The sequence below is a fragment of the Siphateles boraxobius genome, unplaced genomic scaffold (assembly GCF_051911475.1).
Source record: "Siphateles boraxobius isolate OS27281-9 unplaced genomic scaffold, OSU_SipBor_1 6, whole genome shotgun sequence".
In the NCBI taxonomy this organism is placed as follows: Eukaryota; Metazoa; Chordata; class Actinopteri; order Cypriniformes; family Leuciscidae; genus Siphateles; species Siphateles boraxobius.
In genome coordinates this window covers 13859913-13874949 of record NW_027509186.1, presented here as the reverse complement: position 1 = coordinate 13874949, position 15037 = coordinate 13859913, and the positions used below count along the sequence as shown (strand labels likewise).

The 15037-nt window shown below is 36.8% G+C and overlaps 3 protein-coding genes across 3 annotated transcripts in view; 1 reads left to right on the top strand and 2 right to left on the bottom strand.

Moving 5' to 3' along the window:
• Window positions 1-15037, bottom strand: part of lypc (ly6 domain containing, pigment cell) — a 113667-nt gene that overhangs the window by 19354 nt on the left and 79276 nt on the right. The gene's annotated exons all lie outside the window — the stretch shown is intronic.
• Window positions 4-8634, top strand: itm2ca (integral membrane protein 2Ca). The gene is made up of 6 exons (XM_077207811.1): window positions 4-496; window positions 2123-2266; window positions 4228-4416; window positions 4644-4754; window positions 4836-4986; window positions 6915-8634. The coding sequence occupies exons 1-6, from the start codon at window positions 401-403 to the stop codon at window positions 7004-7006; spliced, it is 783 nt and encodes a 260-aa protein (XP_077063926.1). The 5' UTR covers window positions 4-400; the 3' UTR covers window positions 7007-8634.
• On the bottom strand, window positions 13965-15012 carry lpar5b (lysophosphatidic acid receptor 5b). The gene has a single exon (XM_077207810.1). The coding sequence runs from the start codon at window positions 14897-14899 to the stop codon at window positions 13973-13975; it is 927 nt and encodes a 308-aa protein (XP_077063925.1). The 5' UTR covers window positions 14900-15012; the 3' UTR covers window positions 13965-13972.

Below are 15037 nucleotides of genomic sequence, written 5' to 3'. Positions count from 1 at the left end.
GATAGACAGGAATATAATTTTTGAGCGTTAGCACATTTTCTCATCCTCGGTCATTTGTCATTAGTATTAGGTATTTTTTATATGGCATATGTGCAAGTACGACAGTATTACCATCAGATAGACGGATAAAACTATATATTTTTTAAAAATCGTACACCGACATGATGTATACAAAACGTGAGCGCGCTTTCTCCTCCTGGGTCGAGCGCATCATCACCAGTGTCGCTAGCACTGTGACTTTAAGGATTATATATATATATAGAGAGAGACAGAGAAATATATAAAGAAATTATAATAGATTCTTCCGGTCTATTAAAACAAACGGCAGATATTGTGTCACAAAGCCAGGGGATAAAGGATCTACGTGCACGTTATTACAGCGTTATTTTCTCCCTTCAACATGGTGAAGATCAGCTTTCAGCCCATCACAGGACAAAAAGCCGAGAAAGAGGAAGGAGATGGAGACAAAACTCAAATATTCATACCGCATCCACACGTAAGTAACGTTATAAGTAAGTTTCGCTTTTTGTGTGCATCATCCGAAAGGTCACAGACAACAGAGGTTCAAGTAACCAAAAGCCGGAAAAGAAAAGAACATCCCTGATAAACCACCAATCATGTCACTTGATGGAGCAAAATTATCTATTGATAATGCTCTATCAACACGCGTGTATATATTTGTAGCTGTTTTGCATATAAATATTGTTGCCCTTTGGTTTCATAAGAAGAGGACATGGATGCTGCAGCACTTGCACCAATAACATCACATCATGCAACATTCATCATATCCATCTCTGCCAGAAAATGTGCACTTTACATCCTTGTGCACTCAATATGTGTGCATTATTGTGATGTTTTCATCAAATTGCTCTTCTTTAATAATTTAACCAAGTGATGGGGTAAACATCTTGATTAAATTAATATAAAATAGCTTAAAACATGTTGCCCGGCATTTTAAAAGATATTTCCTGTAATATATGGGTTGTTATTGTCAGAGGTTAAGACCTTATTTTTAAGAGCTTATAATGGCAGGGAATGAAATTTGACTTAGTGCAGCACAGGTTTATGTGTCTATGCAACACACACACACACACACACACACAAATCCAACAGAGACAAAATGGCAGATGGCTACGGTGAGGAGAAATGACTTAGGAGAGCTTTAGCTGTTTAATATCGCTCCATTACTAAAAGAGTAGCATGTATATGTTCACTGTCTTTATAGGCCAAATGACCTCCCCACGATGAAAACAATTTAAAGATGAAGTATGTAATTTCTGAGCCACTAAATATAGTCTGTCTCTAATGATTCCCTTAGTCAGGATACACATACTTGCCTACTATACAGAAAACATGTCAAATATGAATATGCAGTATTCATGAAACAGTAATCGAACACCCAGCTAACAGGGAACGTTCTCAGAACTTTTGAACATTCATTTAATATCTTTAATAAACATTTTCAAAATCTCAGTGGACACTTTGCTATCCCATAAAACAATGGGAGCTGAGGAGCCAGAACTGAAAAATAAAACATGAGAAGAAGAAGAAAAAAAAAACACTTCACTTTAAATAATGTTTTTTTATTTTAAAAAGTGTTTGTAGCCTATGGTGTAAGTGTTGGGTTGGTGTATTTCAAATATTTTAAATCTAATTATCTTAATATAAAAACAATAGGCCCATTAGTCAAAAGAAATTCCCCATCGTGACAATAAACCAAACATGTGTGTGTAAGTTAAGAATGAGGCCAGCTCAGGTCATGTGCCGTGCAGTTTGGCAGATGGGTTGCAAGACTGGGGGCGTTATTAGTCATTGCCTATTGGCATCACACATCTAATAATTTCCTTCTGTAGTACGAGAGAGCACTGAATAATCCATTCTTGTCTGCACATGATACAAATGAATGTAGTGCCGATTGTAGCACGTCTCCCAGCGTGTGGGTGATCGCATTGAAAGTGGCACGGTATTTTGAGGTCATGATTAATTCATTCCTGCAGTGTGTGATTGGGTCTTGCCATCTAGTATAGTAGGCTACAACCTAAAATGAGCTACTTTGTGGGTAATATTATGCTTTATTTAAGGGAAATAAAAACTAAATGTTATAAAATGTGTGTGTTTGTAGGTGGAAGAGGAGCTGGTTTTGCCGGTCGGACGGAAACGCTCCTCTCTGAGTGGACTTTGCTGTCTGACAACTGCACTGATTGTCTTCACCTGCAGTTTGATATATGCTTCAATATATATCTACCGTTACTACATCATTCCTCAGGTAGCACACAAATATACTAGTGGCATAAAACTCAAAATAATTAATAGATAATTAGATGATAAGCGGCAGATTCCAGTAGTGCCAATTGTTTCCAATTGAGCTTATGTTTTATGTTCTGGCGTTATTAGGTGTGTTTGACTTGAAGAAGTGCTGCGCCAAATGCATGACATCAAAGTACAGCGAGATCGATTAGAGAGCAGACGTTTCTGTATGCTTTCGAATTGGTCTTGCGGTACCAATGATATCATACATCGATCGGTCTGCACAGCGCAGCTTCAAGTCGAACACCTCCAATATTTCAATGACAGTTGCAATTCATTCCTAAATCAATAAGTGTTTTGAAAGAATCAGTTGAACGAATGGCTCGATGATAAAATACAGTTTGTTGCCAACTACTGGTGTAAAGATATCGATGTAACCTGTAGAAAGATTACTGAAAGACTTACCAGCCTTCCTGGAACCCGCAAACTGGTACGCAGAGTGATACATACAGTGAAAAGACTTTTTAAGTCATAATTTCGATTTTTCATTTCATAAACATGACTATGTCATAATTTCGACTTTTTACGTCATAGTTATGATTTACAAAAGCATTTATACGAGTAATACACAAGGTGCACACCTGCTAAAAGTGGTGCATAGTAAAGATGGATTTGTGGATTTAAGGGATCGAGATTGCAGTTAGGATAATATAAAACAATTTTCCAAGCCCTATTTTATAGAAAGATGCACCGATGTATCAACTGCCAATATTTATCGGCCGATTTTTGATAAATATTAAACCATATTGGCTATAGCATGAAAAAGGCTGAAACCGATGGTTTAGTAACTGGTTGAGTTGCATAATTCAACTTTTTTTGGGTAAAATAATTAAATACTTGCTAAAACAAAATGAAATCTGTACAAAATACAGCAGGGCTCGATTACTACTCTGGTAGTAACTACTCTTGATAACTACTCTGGTAAGGACTGCCTGGTGCCAGCGTGAACGACGCACCTGGGACAATTGACAGAACTGTCCCGATCAGGCCAGTGCAGCATCTTCATGAAAGTTTATCATTTGAACGTGCTTTTAAGCCTTGCGAATTTAATTATTAAAGCACAAGAAGACACAAAAGAGAACTCAGTTCTACTCACTGAAGGTGTGTGCTCACACATCCAAAGCACTCACACAGAAAGCCACGTTTTAGACAGCGCAAAAATAGTGAATTATCTTACACTTCTTCTAATTCACTCAAAATTATATCATATCGCCCATCTTGGCGAGTGTCCTTGTAAACAGTGTCAGTTATGTCTTAAATTAACATAAACAGTTACAAATAATACTCTTGTGTACCAGTATATTGGATCTGTGCAGCTCTTAAAGTGACAGCAGCCTTATATTCCTGTTTTAATGTTACCCAGACAACTAAAGACTAAAAAATTACTCACTACTCTTGACTAATTAACTTTTGTAACTTAAATAAGGATACATGTATATTTAATTTATACAATGAAAAATATATTTTACATGTGATTACTTTATTTTTGTACCTGAAAACTACTTAGACCTACATGAAAAGCACTGTTTGTTTCTTATGTATCTTTGTTCATTTGTATTTATGTATTTATGTTGGCCTGTTGAATTTTCAATAGAAATTATTTGATGATGCAGCTATAATCTAGCTAGTATACCTTAATGCATGCGTTTTTAGACTTTTCGAAATTAAAATATAATCAAAACACTAATCTATTTTAATGAAAAAAGTTCAAATAAGAGAGCAAGTGACAAGTATCGGCATCGGCCAATAGTTGTTTGTTAAAATCGGTATTGATATCGACCAAAAAAAGTCCTATCAGTGCATCCCCAATATAAATACTGTTGTTATCTTATGTTCTTGTGTTAAAAGATATCAGTCATAAAATCAAAACAGTATTTTAATATAACTTTAAATCATGTATTTTAAATGATGTGGATTCAGGTTCCGGATCAGAGTCGGTTCCACTGCCGTGTTGTGTACGAGGACTCGGTGGCTGCTCCGCTGCGAGGCTCTCAGGAGCTGGAGGAGAACGTGGGGATCTATCTGAAGGAAAACTACGAGCAAATCAGCGTGCCTGTGCCCGACTTCAGCAACACAGACCCTGCTGATATCATTCATGATTTCCACAGGGTAGCACACATGAAAACAGCTCACAAATTTAGTTTCCATTATGCATACTTGCATTTACAGAGCACGTTTTCACATTGTTGTGTACTTTTTTGCAGAATTGAACTCTGTTTGCATCATTGAATCATTATTTTCCTGTTTATTGAAACAATCTGTATTGTATCAAGTGCTATATAAATAAAATGACTTGAGTTTTATCTGAATTATGTGAATGTGTTTGGGTTTTTTAGGGTCTGACAGCCTACCATGACATTGCCTTAGACAAGTGTTATGTCATCGAGCTCAACACCAGTGTGGTAATGCCACCACGTAACCTCTGGGAACTGCTCATCAACGTCAAGGTACTGGTATTGTTTGTGTGTAATGGCAGTCTTGAAATGTGAATTATATCTACTTGATGTTGCCTTTCTATCTTTTTGTAGAAGGGGACTTACCTCCCTCAGACATACATTGTCCAGGAAGAGATGGTCGTGGCTGGACGTGTTAATAATATGCATCAGCTCGGCCGCTTTATTTACCGTCTGTGTAACGGTAAAGATACGTACAGGCTCCGTCGCCGCAACTCACGCCGCCGTAAGTTGACAAATGTTTGTCTTTTTATCGTAGTGGTCGATTGATACGGTTTAGTCAATGTTGACATCTAAAGACAATCATATCACTCAACTGAAATAATACAAACATTGATTTTACATCATATTTAAAGGTATATTTCACCCAAAAATGAAATATCAAATATCTTCATTGTTAAAACGGGGGTATAAATATTCATCTAAATAATACATTTGCCAATCCTGAGCTATGAGTCCAATTTGGCAATGCCAACTTACGGCCTAACTAATTCCTCATCTTCTTGGTGGGAGGAAACTGTGCTCCGGTGTGGCTTCACAGCTGCCATGCAAATCTGATTGACGTCCAGCTTAATAGCTCATTGCAGCTAATTAGCGGAACAATTAAGTAACACCCACGCTATGGCTTCCTGTATTAAGCAATCTATTTCTCTCTGGTTCCCGAAGATCCAAGGCTTTTTTGTGAGAATATAATATGATAATATCCATGACAACCACAAACTTTGGGGAAACTGGGACGATTTCGTGGAAGCAGGCCATCTGCGTTAGAACGGATCAAGCTATTAAGATCCATGAATATTTTATATTGTGTTACTTCTGTATGTATACCATATTTTGAACTGTATGTGCTTATATAGCTTATGTGTGTATACAGTTCTTGTACACAGAATCCCAGCTAACAGGGAATGTCTTACAACTTTGGCTAACGTTCTGGCAGGGTTCTCTTAAAATTACAAGCAAACATTCTCCCAGCATCGTCAATAGAACGTTCCGTCACCTTATTTGACACCTTCAATAACAGACAGTTGTCTGGTTTCAATGATGTTCTCAAAACATTAGCACAGAAATGTCTTTTTTAAACTAAATGGTCATCTAACGTTTTCAGAACATTCAGAGAACACTCATAAGTAACATTACCATAATTTGTGTAAAATGATCAAATTAAATGTTCCCTAAACATTTAAACAAAAATATCTAAACAAAAAAAAACAACATTTTGAACATTCAGAGACATTCAGAAATAACATTTTCATAACTTAAAGGGATAGTTCTCCCCAAAATGAAAATTATGTCATCATTTACTCACCCTCAATGTTGTTCCAAACCTGCATGAGTTTCTTTTTTCTGTTGAACAAAAAAGATATTTTGAAGAATGCCGGTAACCAATAATTTGATAGGCACAATTGACTTCCATTTTTTTTTTTCAATGCAAGTCAATGCAGTCCATCAACTGATTTGTTACCGAAATTCTTCGAAAATACCTTCTTTTGTATTCAGCAGAAGAAAGGAATCCATTCAGGTTATGAACAACTTGAGGATGAGTAAATGATGCCAGAATTGTTGGGTGAACTCTTCCTTTAATAGGAACATTAGCAAAAATGTTCTTACAACATATTTTTGTTAGCTGGGATACTAATCCATACGCTAAATAAATTATAGTGTAAGAATGTAAAATATTTCTTAAAGCCCACCTGTAGTCAATAGTTGTTTCCCTTAAAACTCATCTTTGATCACCAAAATTACTTATTTAAAAGTTTTTCCCTTGAAAAAAAAATCTTCATGCCTTAAAATGGGTTGAATGTAACTCTACACACTTTCCTCATTTAGTATACACAGATTCTATGATTATGCAAAAAAACTATTGCTGAGTTTTTCTGAGTTTTTTTTTTGGCCCCGCCTCCACTCACTCACACCAGCTCAGAGATCCACTCGTTGACGATCACACGTTGACCTGATTGGTTACAAGGTAGTTTGTGATATCAGAAACGCCAGCGATTTCAAAACATGTTTTTAAAACTGTCTTTAGTTCACTGCAGTTTCAATGAGAAAAACTCAGCAATAGTGTTGACTTATGACTTTGCACATAGTTTTTCTTAAAGCAACTCGTAACTATTTTTTGTTTTGTTTACATAATTTTCGTATTCTTCCCATTAGGTATCACCAAGCGTGATGCGCAGAACTGTCACCGAATCCGCCACTTCGAGAACACGTTCGTGGTGGAGACAGTGATTTGTGAGACTCCATAGGTTGTTTGCTTCATTGCCCCGCCCATTTCTGATGAGATCACATCCGTTGTTCTCGGTAGCCACACCCCTTTGAAAATCACACTCTTTACCTCTGATCCCTCATGTCTTTAAATCCCATTTCGCTCTCTCTTTTTGTACTTCTCTATCTAGTAATGTGTATCATTACAAATGTTCCCTTGAAGTTATCTGAACAGTTTGTGTCTGCATATTTGCAATAATGAGAATTTTCAACTTGATGCATTTAAAAATGTAACAGTAGCATCTGAAGTCTTAAAATGAGAAGAGTACATGGGCATTAAGCTGCACAATGCCTGCATGCTTGTACCTGCGTGTGACTGGCTGTTTGTGAACCATCAAACTGGTCTTTGCTCTCTTATATATTTGCTTGTTTTTAGATCAATTCTTCTCAGTCATGGATAGGGATGCATCGAAATTTTGGCCAAAATGCCATTTAATGATGAGAAAACTGGCCAAAAATGTTCACAGAAAGCATTACTCTAACATTCAATTTTTAAAGTAGCTTAATGTACTTTGCAAAAAAAAATTCCTTAGTATTTTTTTCTTGTTTTCCACCGGAAAAAAAATCTTATATCAAAATCAATGCATTTACTTGAGAAGATATTAAGCCTTATAAAAATCTCGAAATTAAGCGAGTTACTGCATAAAACAAGAACGAATATGTGATCGGGGTAAGAAAAATAATATTGTTTTCCTTTTGAGTTAAGTTTATTTTTCTGATCCCATTGACAGATATTTTTTTTCTTACTCTAAACAAACTTGCTTCATTTTTGTTAGTTTTTTTTAGAAAGAAAGACTTAATATCTTAGGTCATTTTACTTCTAATGCAAATGTATCTTGATTTAAGAATGTTTAGATATATTTGTGCTGGAAAACTAGACACTAGAAATGTATTTTTGTTCAGTGTAAATGAGGTTAGATCATATGTAAATGGAAAGATATCTCATTTACAGCTTTCTGTATGATTGATGAGCACAAAAAACTCACTGAAGTCGAAGCATATTGTGGTAAAAATGGCAAATTCACTATTCACCTTTTCTAGTTGTACTTTAATTTAAAACTTATCGATCACAGACTTGGTTAAAGGCACATTATTAGAGGCTATTCTGCTCAACTTATTGTATAATAAACGTCGAGACAAATCGTCACACATTTGTAAAGGTAAATTAACTTCTCTAGCAAAACTGTGTCTTGCCCTGTGTTGTGTATTCTTTTCTTTCGGTGCATCACTACTCATGTATATCCTTTCTGATCCTAGTGCCAGTTATAGCGCCTGATGAAAAATCACAGCCATTATTACATTTATCACATGTGTTCGTTTACTACGTATCTCAATATCCAGTACTCGCCGTATGCCACTTTAGAGCTTTTACAACATGCTTCCTGTGCCACTTCCTCATTTCTTTTCTCTCTCTGCATGCTTTTGAAGAGAACACGTGCATTGTTTTGAGTATGTTATTATCATATGAGTGAAGCCTTAGGCCAGATTCATGCCCTGGACTAATGTATACAATCTCAAAAGCTATTCGTGTTTATGTGTGTGTGTTGAACTTAAAAAAACAACGGTTTAATTAGGTGAATCAAACATGTAAATAAACCAATAAGACCTACCTAAGTCATTGAGCATCTTTCTGTTACAAAACACTGACAGCATTTCTCAACAACAAAAATTGCAGTTTATGTTGCTTAATTGCTTGTTTCACTCCCTTTTCCGGCACAAGAAAGATAACAGCTTGCAAAACACATACTGTAGACCATTTTGATGTGAAATCAGCAGGGAATCTTTGAAAAATTGTAAGAAAGAGGAAATGAAATACATGTGTGAGCTTTCTGCCATTGTGAACCATTGTTCTTGTGCACGCCTTCGAAATGATCTTGTATCATCGACGTGCACCCTTGCAAAAGATAATCTTGTAAGATCATAAGATGATCTTGTCTAAACTTCTTCTCAAATATTAGTCAGTGATCTATGGTACATATGCCAATCTTTTCCCTCTCGGTTCAGTCAGCGGTCACAGATACGACTGTAAGATTGTTACGTATGTGTGTCATATGTAGTAGATCATTTCTAGTTTGACAGCACATGAATATTTCAATCAAAAGCAAACATTCTGTGTTCATTTACTCACCATGTTGTTTCAAACACATCTGACTTTCTGTGGAAGAAGAATGCCATGATAGTTAATGTTAACTGTATCTGAAAATTACCAAACTGACAAAAGGCACCATAACAGTTATTAATATGATGCCCTACTGTACGTTTTTTGAAGTCAGGTAATAGATTTGTGGGAAGAACAAATTTAAATCATTTAGGTCATTATATTCACTGTTAACTTGTGAGTCAGTGAGTTGATTCTAGAACTGAATCAGTTCACTTTGTGAACAAATGAAAGATTTGTGATTTGGATCAACTGGTTTATTTAAAAGAACTGGTTCATTAGAAAAATGTATTAATGTATAATAATGTATTAACAAATTTGACTGACTTTGGAGCTTCACTCCTAATAACTAACTGTTACATGTTATGTAATATAATATATTATAAGGGATAATGTACATCCAGTCGGTTGTTATCTCAGAATAAACCCGACAGGGTGATCAGGACCCCGACGCGAAGCGGAGCGGCAATTTGCCACAGAAGTAAATTAGACATGAAATATTGATCTGAGTCTAAATATTTTATTGGCTCTTTAAACGCAAAGCATCCGCGGTCAAAGCTATTGCACCGCAGCACGTTCAAACTAGACGGGCCTTTAAGGGATACAGTACAGTCATACCACTTAATACACTGATATTTCACCACATAAATAATTATGGGGATAATATGTATTTATTGCAGATTAAACTGTTTTTAAAATCTTACCTGTTTGTTATCTTATAATCCAACAGTGTACAAAACAGTCGTTGCAAAATGGCAGCAGTCGCGCTTGTATGAAATAAGAGAGAGCGAGTTCACGATGCTTGATGGCATAATTAAATAACTGTACACAAAATATTGATTTGACTGAGCTTTAATATCTTATTAGCTCACCAAACACAAAACTTCCTTGAGGAGAAACTGACTGCAAGCGTATAGCGCTGCTGACTTCAGTAACCCAGATGAGCCTGCGTTATCTGTATTCAGCGTTTGTTATCGGGGAATAACTTACCGCTGGATGGTGTGATTGACCAATCAGAATCAAGTATTCCACAGAGCCGTGTAATAATAATATATACAACATAATACACATTGAGGGGGGAGAACCAGAGGGGCGTAAGTATATAATAACTCAAACAATATAATAACTCATATTTAAGGTATTTGAACGCGGTGTTTCTGACTTTTGACCCTTTGTATCATGTAATGATTTTGGAAGTTATTGTGTCCACCTTATCCTGACGAGTCTACTGCGTTTTGAACTATGTGCAGATAGGCACTTCGGGTTTGGGGAACTTCCACTCAAAAAGACAGAAACTAATCATTTAAAATCCCCTATTCACTTCTAATCCCTATAGCAGTGTTTACAGGAATGTTTCTAAAGCAGGTAAATAAAGAATATAAGTCAAAACAGAAAGCATTTTGAAATATTATCACTCAATGTTCCAGTTAATGAACATTGTGGTTAATGCAACGTGTTCCATAATACTGACATATATTACAGTAGTATTGTAGATGGTTGAAGGGTGAGTAGAAGGATGTCATCTCATTGTAGCCTACTCAGTTTTTGAAAATGCTTATCGTTACACTCATAAAGCGAACCTTTTACCAGTTTACAGTAATGGAAGGTAGACTGAGTACAGTTGAGACACTTTTTTGCGTTTTGATTTTTCACACAAAAATAGATACTGAAAAGAAGTGAATTTCTACATGACATGCCATGACATTTCATTAGCTTGTAGACTAAGATATTATCAATCAATAATACCCATAAGTAGTTTATATTTTCCACAATTAGCTCATAAAAATAAGGTGCTTTTTGTCTTAACTTTGTCTCAACTGTACCCATATGTGGTACAGTTGAGACAGTACCATGGTACAGTTGAGACACCCATTTTTAATGATGTCAAGGTAACTAAATGTTCATTGCAAATATAATAAATAAAGACAAATAAAGAAAAAAACAATTGGGCAACATATTTATTTATTCATCCATTTAAATTCATTCATTTTATTTAAATTAGCACTGGTTAAAATATATAAAACAGGAACAATATATTTAATATATTTATTAATAATACACAGTTTAAATATCACAAATATCAAATTTTATTTTTATTTGCGTCCTATGCTGGCTAATTACGACGTTAAACCTGTTATCATAACACTGAACAACTAAACAGTGTGTTTCTTAATAGAAATCTATCGCGGGTACAGTTGATACGTGTGTCTCAACCATACCCCGCTGGCCACCTCGCACATTTCTCTAGATTTTGCAATGATCTTGCATGACACAATACCATGAAATATGCCAGTTTTAGGGCACAGAATAACGTTTGTGACGACACCAGTGACGTTTAACAGTCACATAAGGATAAGCTATTCATTGTGGAGTGTGCATGGTGAAGTGAACGACTTATCTTAGAAAAAAAACTTTTGCTGATATCTTCGGATCGGAGATGGGTCCGTTGTTCAAATTTCCCACGATCAAAAAGGACACTAATACGCATGTGCACAGCAAAAATCACAAGTTGTGCTTGCTGCGCACGCAAGTTATTTAAGGTGTCTCAACTGTACCCATGTCTCAACCCAGTCTACCCTACTCCTATAATTCACACAAAGCATCATGGGTTGCATCGCCGCTGTAGGGCACCAAGTGCTGGGGGCACCAAAAATAGCCTAATGAAAAAGTAATCATCATATCATAGTCATAATAATTATAATGTCGATACTATTTCAGTATAGAAATATTATTAGACACTTTTTAGGGATGTATATAACAAAACAGGCGGGACAGCATTTAATTGCTCTAGAAAGTAACGATGGTGCCGCCGCCGCCCCTCCCCCCAAATACACTCAACTTCCCAAGCTCAGTGGTCCGTTGGATTGCGCGTTATAAAGTTAAAGTTAAACTGGCATAAAGGAATTATGCTTAGGGCACCAAAATGGCTAGCAGCAGTACTGATTGGATGTAGGAAATAGGTGGACAGCTGATGAAATATGCCACCAAGTCCAAAGGACCTGCACTTCCAAACACAGCATTACCAATCCTTCTGCTTTCTGCATCAGTTAGTTTACACAATCTAAACACAGTTTATAGAGCAAATTCTTAACAGTTCAGTCATGCTTGAGACTTTCACTAAATTGGTTAATAAGCATTATATAAGATTGTCAGGTGTGTGGCAGCTACAAAACAACAAAAACACTTTTTTGCATTAGTCAATCTAAAACGGGTGACAGTGTACAATTATTGTAGCCTATCTAGTTGTTTGCCACAAGGGGAGAAACATGACTCAACATGAAAATACAACACTTGCATATTATGACACCTGGTTTGACACTTTTTAAAATGTATGTTAACAATAAAAACTAAAACATATACTGTACATGTCAACTAGGGGTATTAATATAAACACCATTTTAATATAATATGACAACAATTAGTTCACATGCATGATCAAAAACACCTTGATTGAGAAATCCCAGAAACATCAGATTCATGCTGATTTCATGTTGAATTAAAAAAAAATATATTATTGTGGTTTATAGAGGTCACTTTTCAGACTTTTTACCTGTCACTTGTACACACACACACACACACACACACACACACACACACACACACACACACACACACACACACACACACACACACACACACACACACACACACACATGTAACATGTAAAATGTAAAAAATACATATATATTATTGTGGTTTAGGTCACTTTTAAGACTTTGTAGATGAAGAAACTAAAAAAAGTCCTAAAACATAATTATTCTGGACATTAAAAAAATTGAGTGCTTTAAAATCACCTATATAACTTTACAAGCAGATGTTTGTCATATTTAAGATCAGACATTAATGACGCAGGTTTTATGACTGACACATTTATCATATTTAAGCAGAGTTTGAAGTTTGAGTCTGGTCATCTGAATCCCCACCTGACCTCAGACTTCATATGAATTTTTGACAATTTACATTTTTGTGGTTGTGAGGGATGTGCTTTGCCAACAGATGAACACAGAAAATCCTCTTAAGTCTTTCTAGGCCCAAATATTTTGCTTTAAAAAACACTGAAGTTACATTGACACAGTTGTCACACCTTGTTAACACAGGAAGTGGAAAAAGGCATAGCTTCAATGTGGTTCACTAGTGATCACTGTGAAAGTAAATATTAATATATGCAATTAATAAAATGTTTTATAGGCTACATTATCAACAAAAATATAACTTTTCTCTGTTGGAGATATTCTGAAAACCACATATGTGATAATGACACTGATAACTCTTTACATCTAAGCCAGTTAAAATATAATGCAATTAAATATTATTATATATAAAATAACGATATTTCGATATTCTAACCAAACAGATCCAATAGCGTGTATTTAGAGCACTTATAGGACGTATTTGGCCATTTAAATAAGACATTTAAACAAAATATCCAACCATCTTTTTTATGCCGTGTAACCCTCTCATGGTGTATGAAATGAGTTCTGAAGTTCACACAGGTGTTCTGAAAGATTAAACACAGCTAGATCTATTAATCACGTTTGACACCCATAAAGTGTCCAGATACGTTCTGAACACCTGTATTTATTGTTTTGTAATTACTTTCTCTCTCACCAAATTTCTGAGTGCACTGATTTTTTTTTTTCTGAGGCCAAACTTCTGCGAAGAAAACACAATTACGCGGGAGAAAAACAAATGCGGTGCTTTTTCGAGGGAACGCTAAAGCACTGACATATTTTTTTGTTTGTTTTTCATCATGACATGTCCCCTTAGGGTCTCCGTACTATCCAGCTACTTAAGACCTTTCCATCGTCCTGCTGAGAGAATACGTTCCCACATCCGTTTGTCTTTTCCCCTTGTCCTGCCAGAAGGAGTCCAAGGAGAAATAGTAGATGAGCGGGTCCAGACAGCAGTTGACACTCGCCAGGCAGATGAGCCCTCGTAAAACATCCGCGTGGTTGTCCATCAATCCAATCAAGAGTTGTAAAGTAAACGGCATGAAAAATATCATAAACACCAACATGTTGACTGCAAAAATCAGTATCACGTTCATTCTGTTGTTGACTTTGGCGGCGCCAGTGCTGGGACGCTTCCTCAACGCGACTATGACCACGACCGTGGAGACGATATTGACCACCAGCAGAATTAATAAAAATATCGCCTGTGAGAGCGCCATGGTTAGCGAGTGCTTGCGGCTCGTTCGAAACTCGAAGCACGGTGTGTAGATGGTGCACTCTGTCAGTTTGTTATGAAGATGTATAATCTCCGGTATGCAAAGGATGGTGACGAGGATCCACACAACCGCGCAGCATTTGCAGGCGCACGCGGTGGTTCGCAGGGACCGGGAGCGCAGAGGGAAGACCAGGGCGACCAACCGGTCCACGCTTATTAAAGTGATGAAGATACTGCTCGTCCTGATGTTGATGCGAAACAGCATGATGGCTGCGGTGCACGTGCCCACTCCAAAAGGCCACTGGAGCGTTGCGTAAAAGTAGACGCGCAGGGGCAGGGAGAGCGCGAGGAGCAGGTCGGACGCTGCGAGGTTCACCATGAGCACGGCGCACGACGACCGGAGCCCGTGACTGCGCAGGAGGATCCACAGGGACACCGTGTTGAGGGGAAGACTGACGGCCAGAACCAGTCCATACACGACAGCCGACACCAGGAACCGGTTGGAAGGTTCGAGTGCCTCAATGCACGAGTTCGTGAAGTTCCCAGACATGTTTCAGGCGTACGAAATCAGAAAGGCTGGGTCGAAGTTGTCCTACTAGTTTTTAATTGACCTCTGGGTGGATTTTAATAGCGGTTTTCAGATAACCCAGGGAGAAATGAAACGACTATGAGGAAGGACGTAGATTAA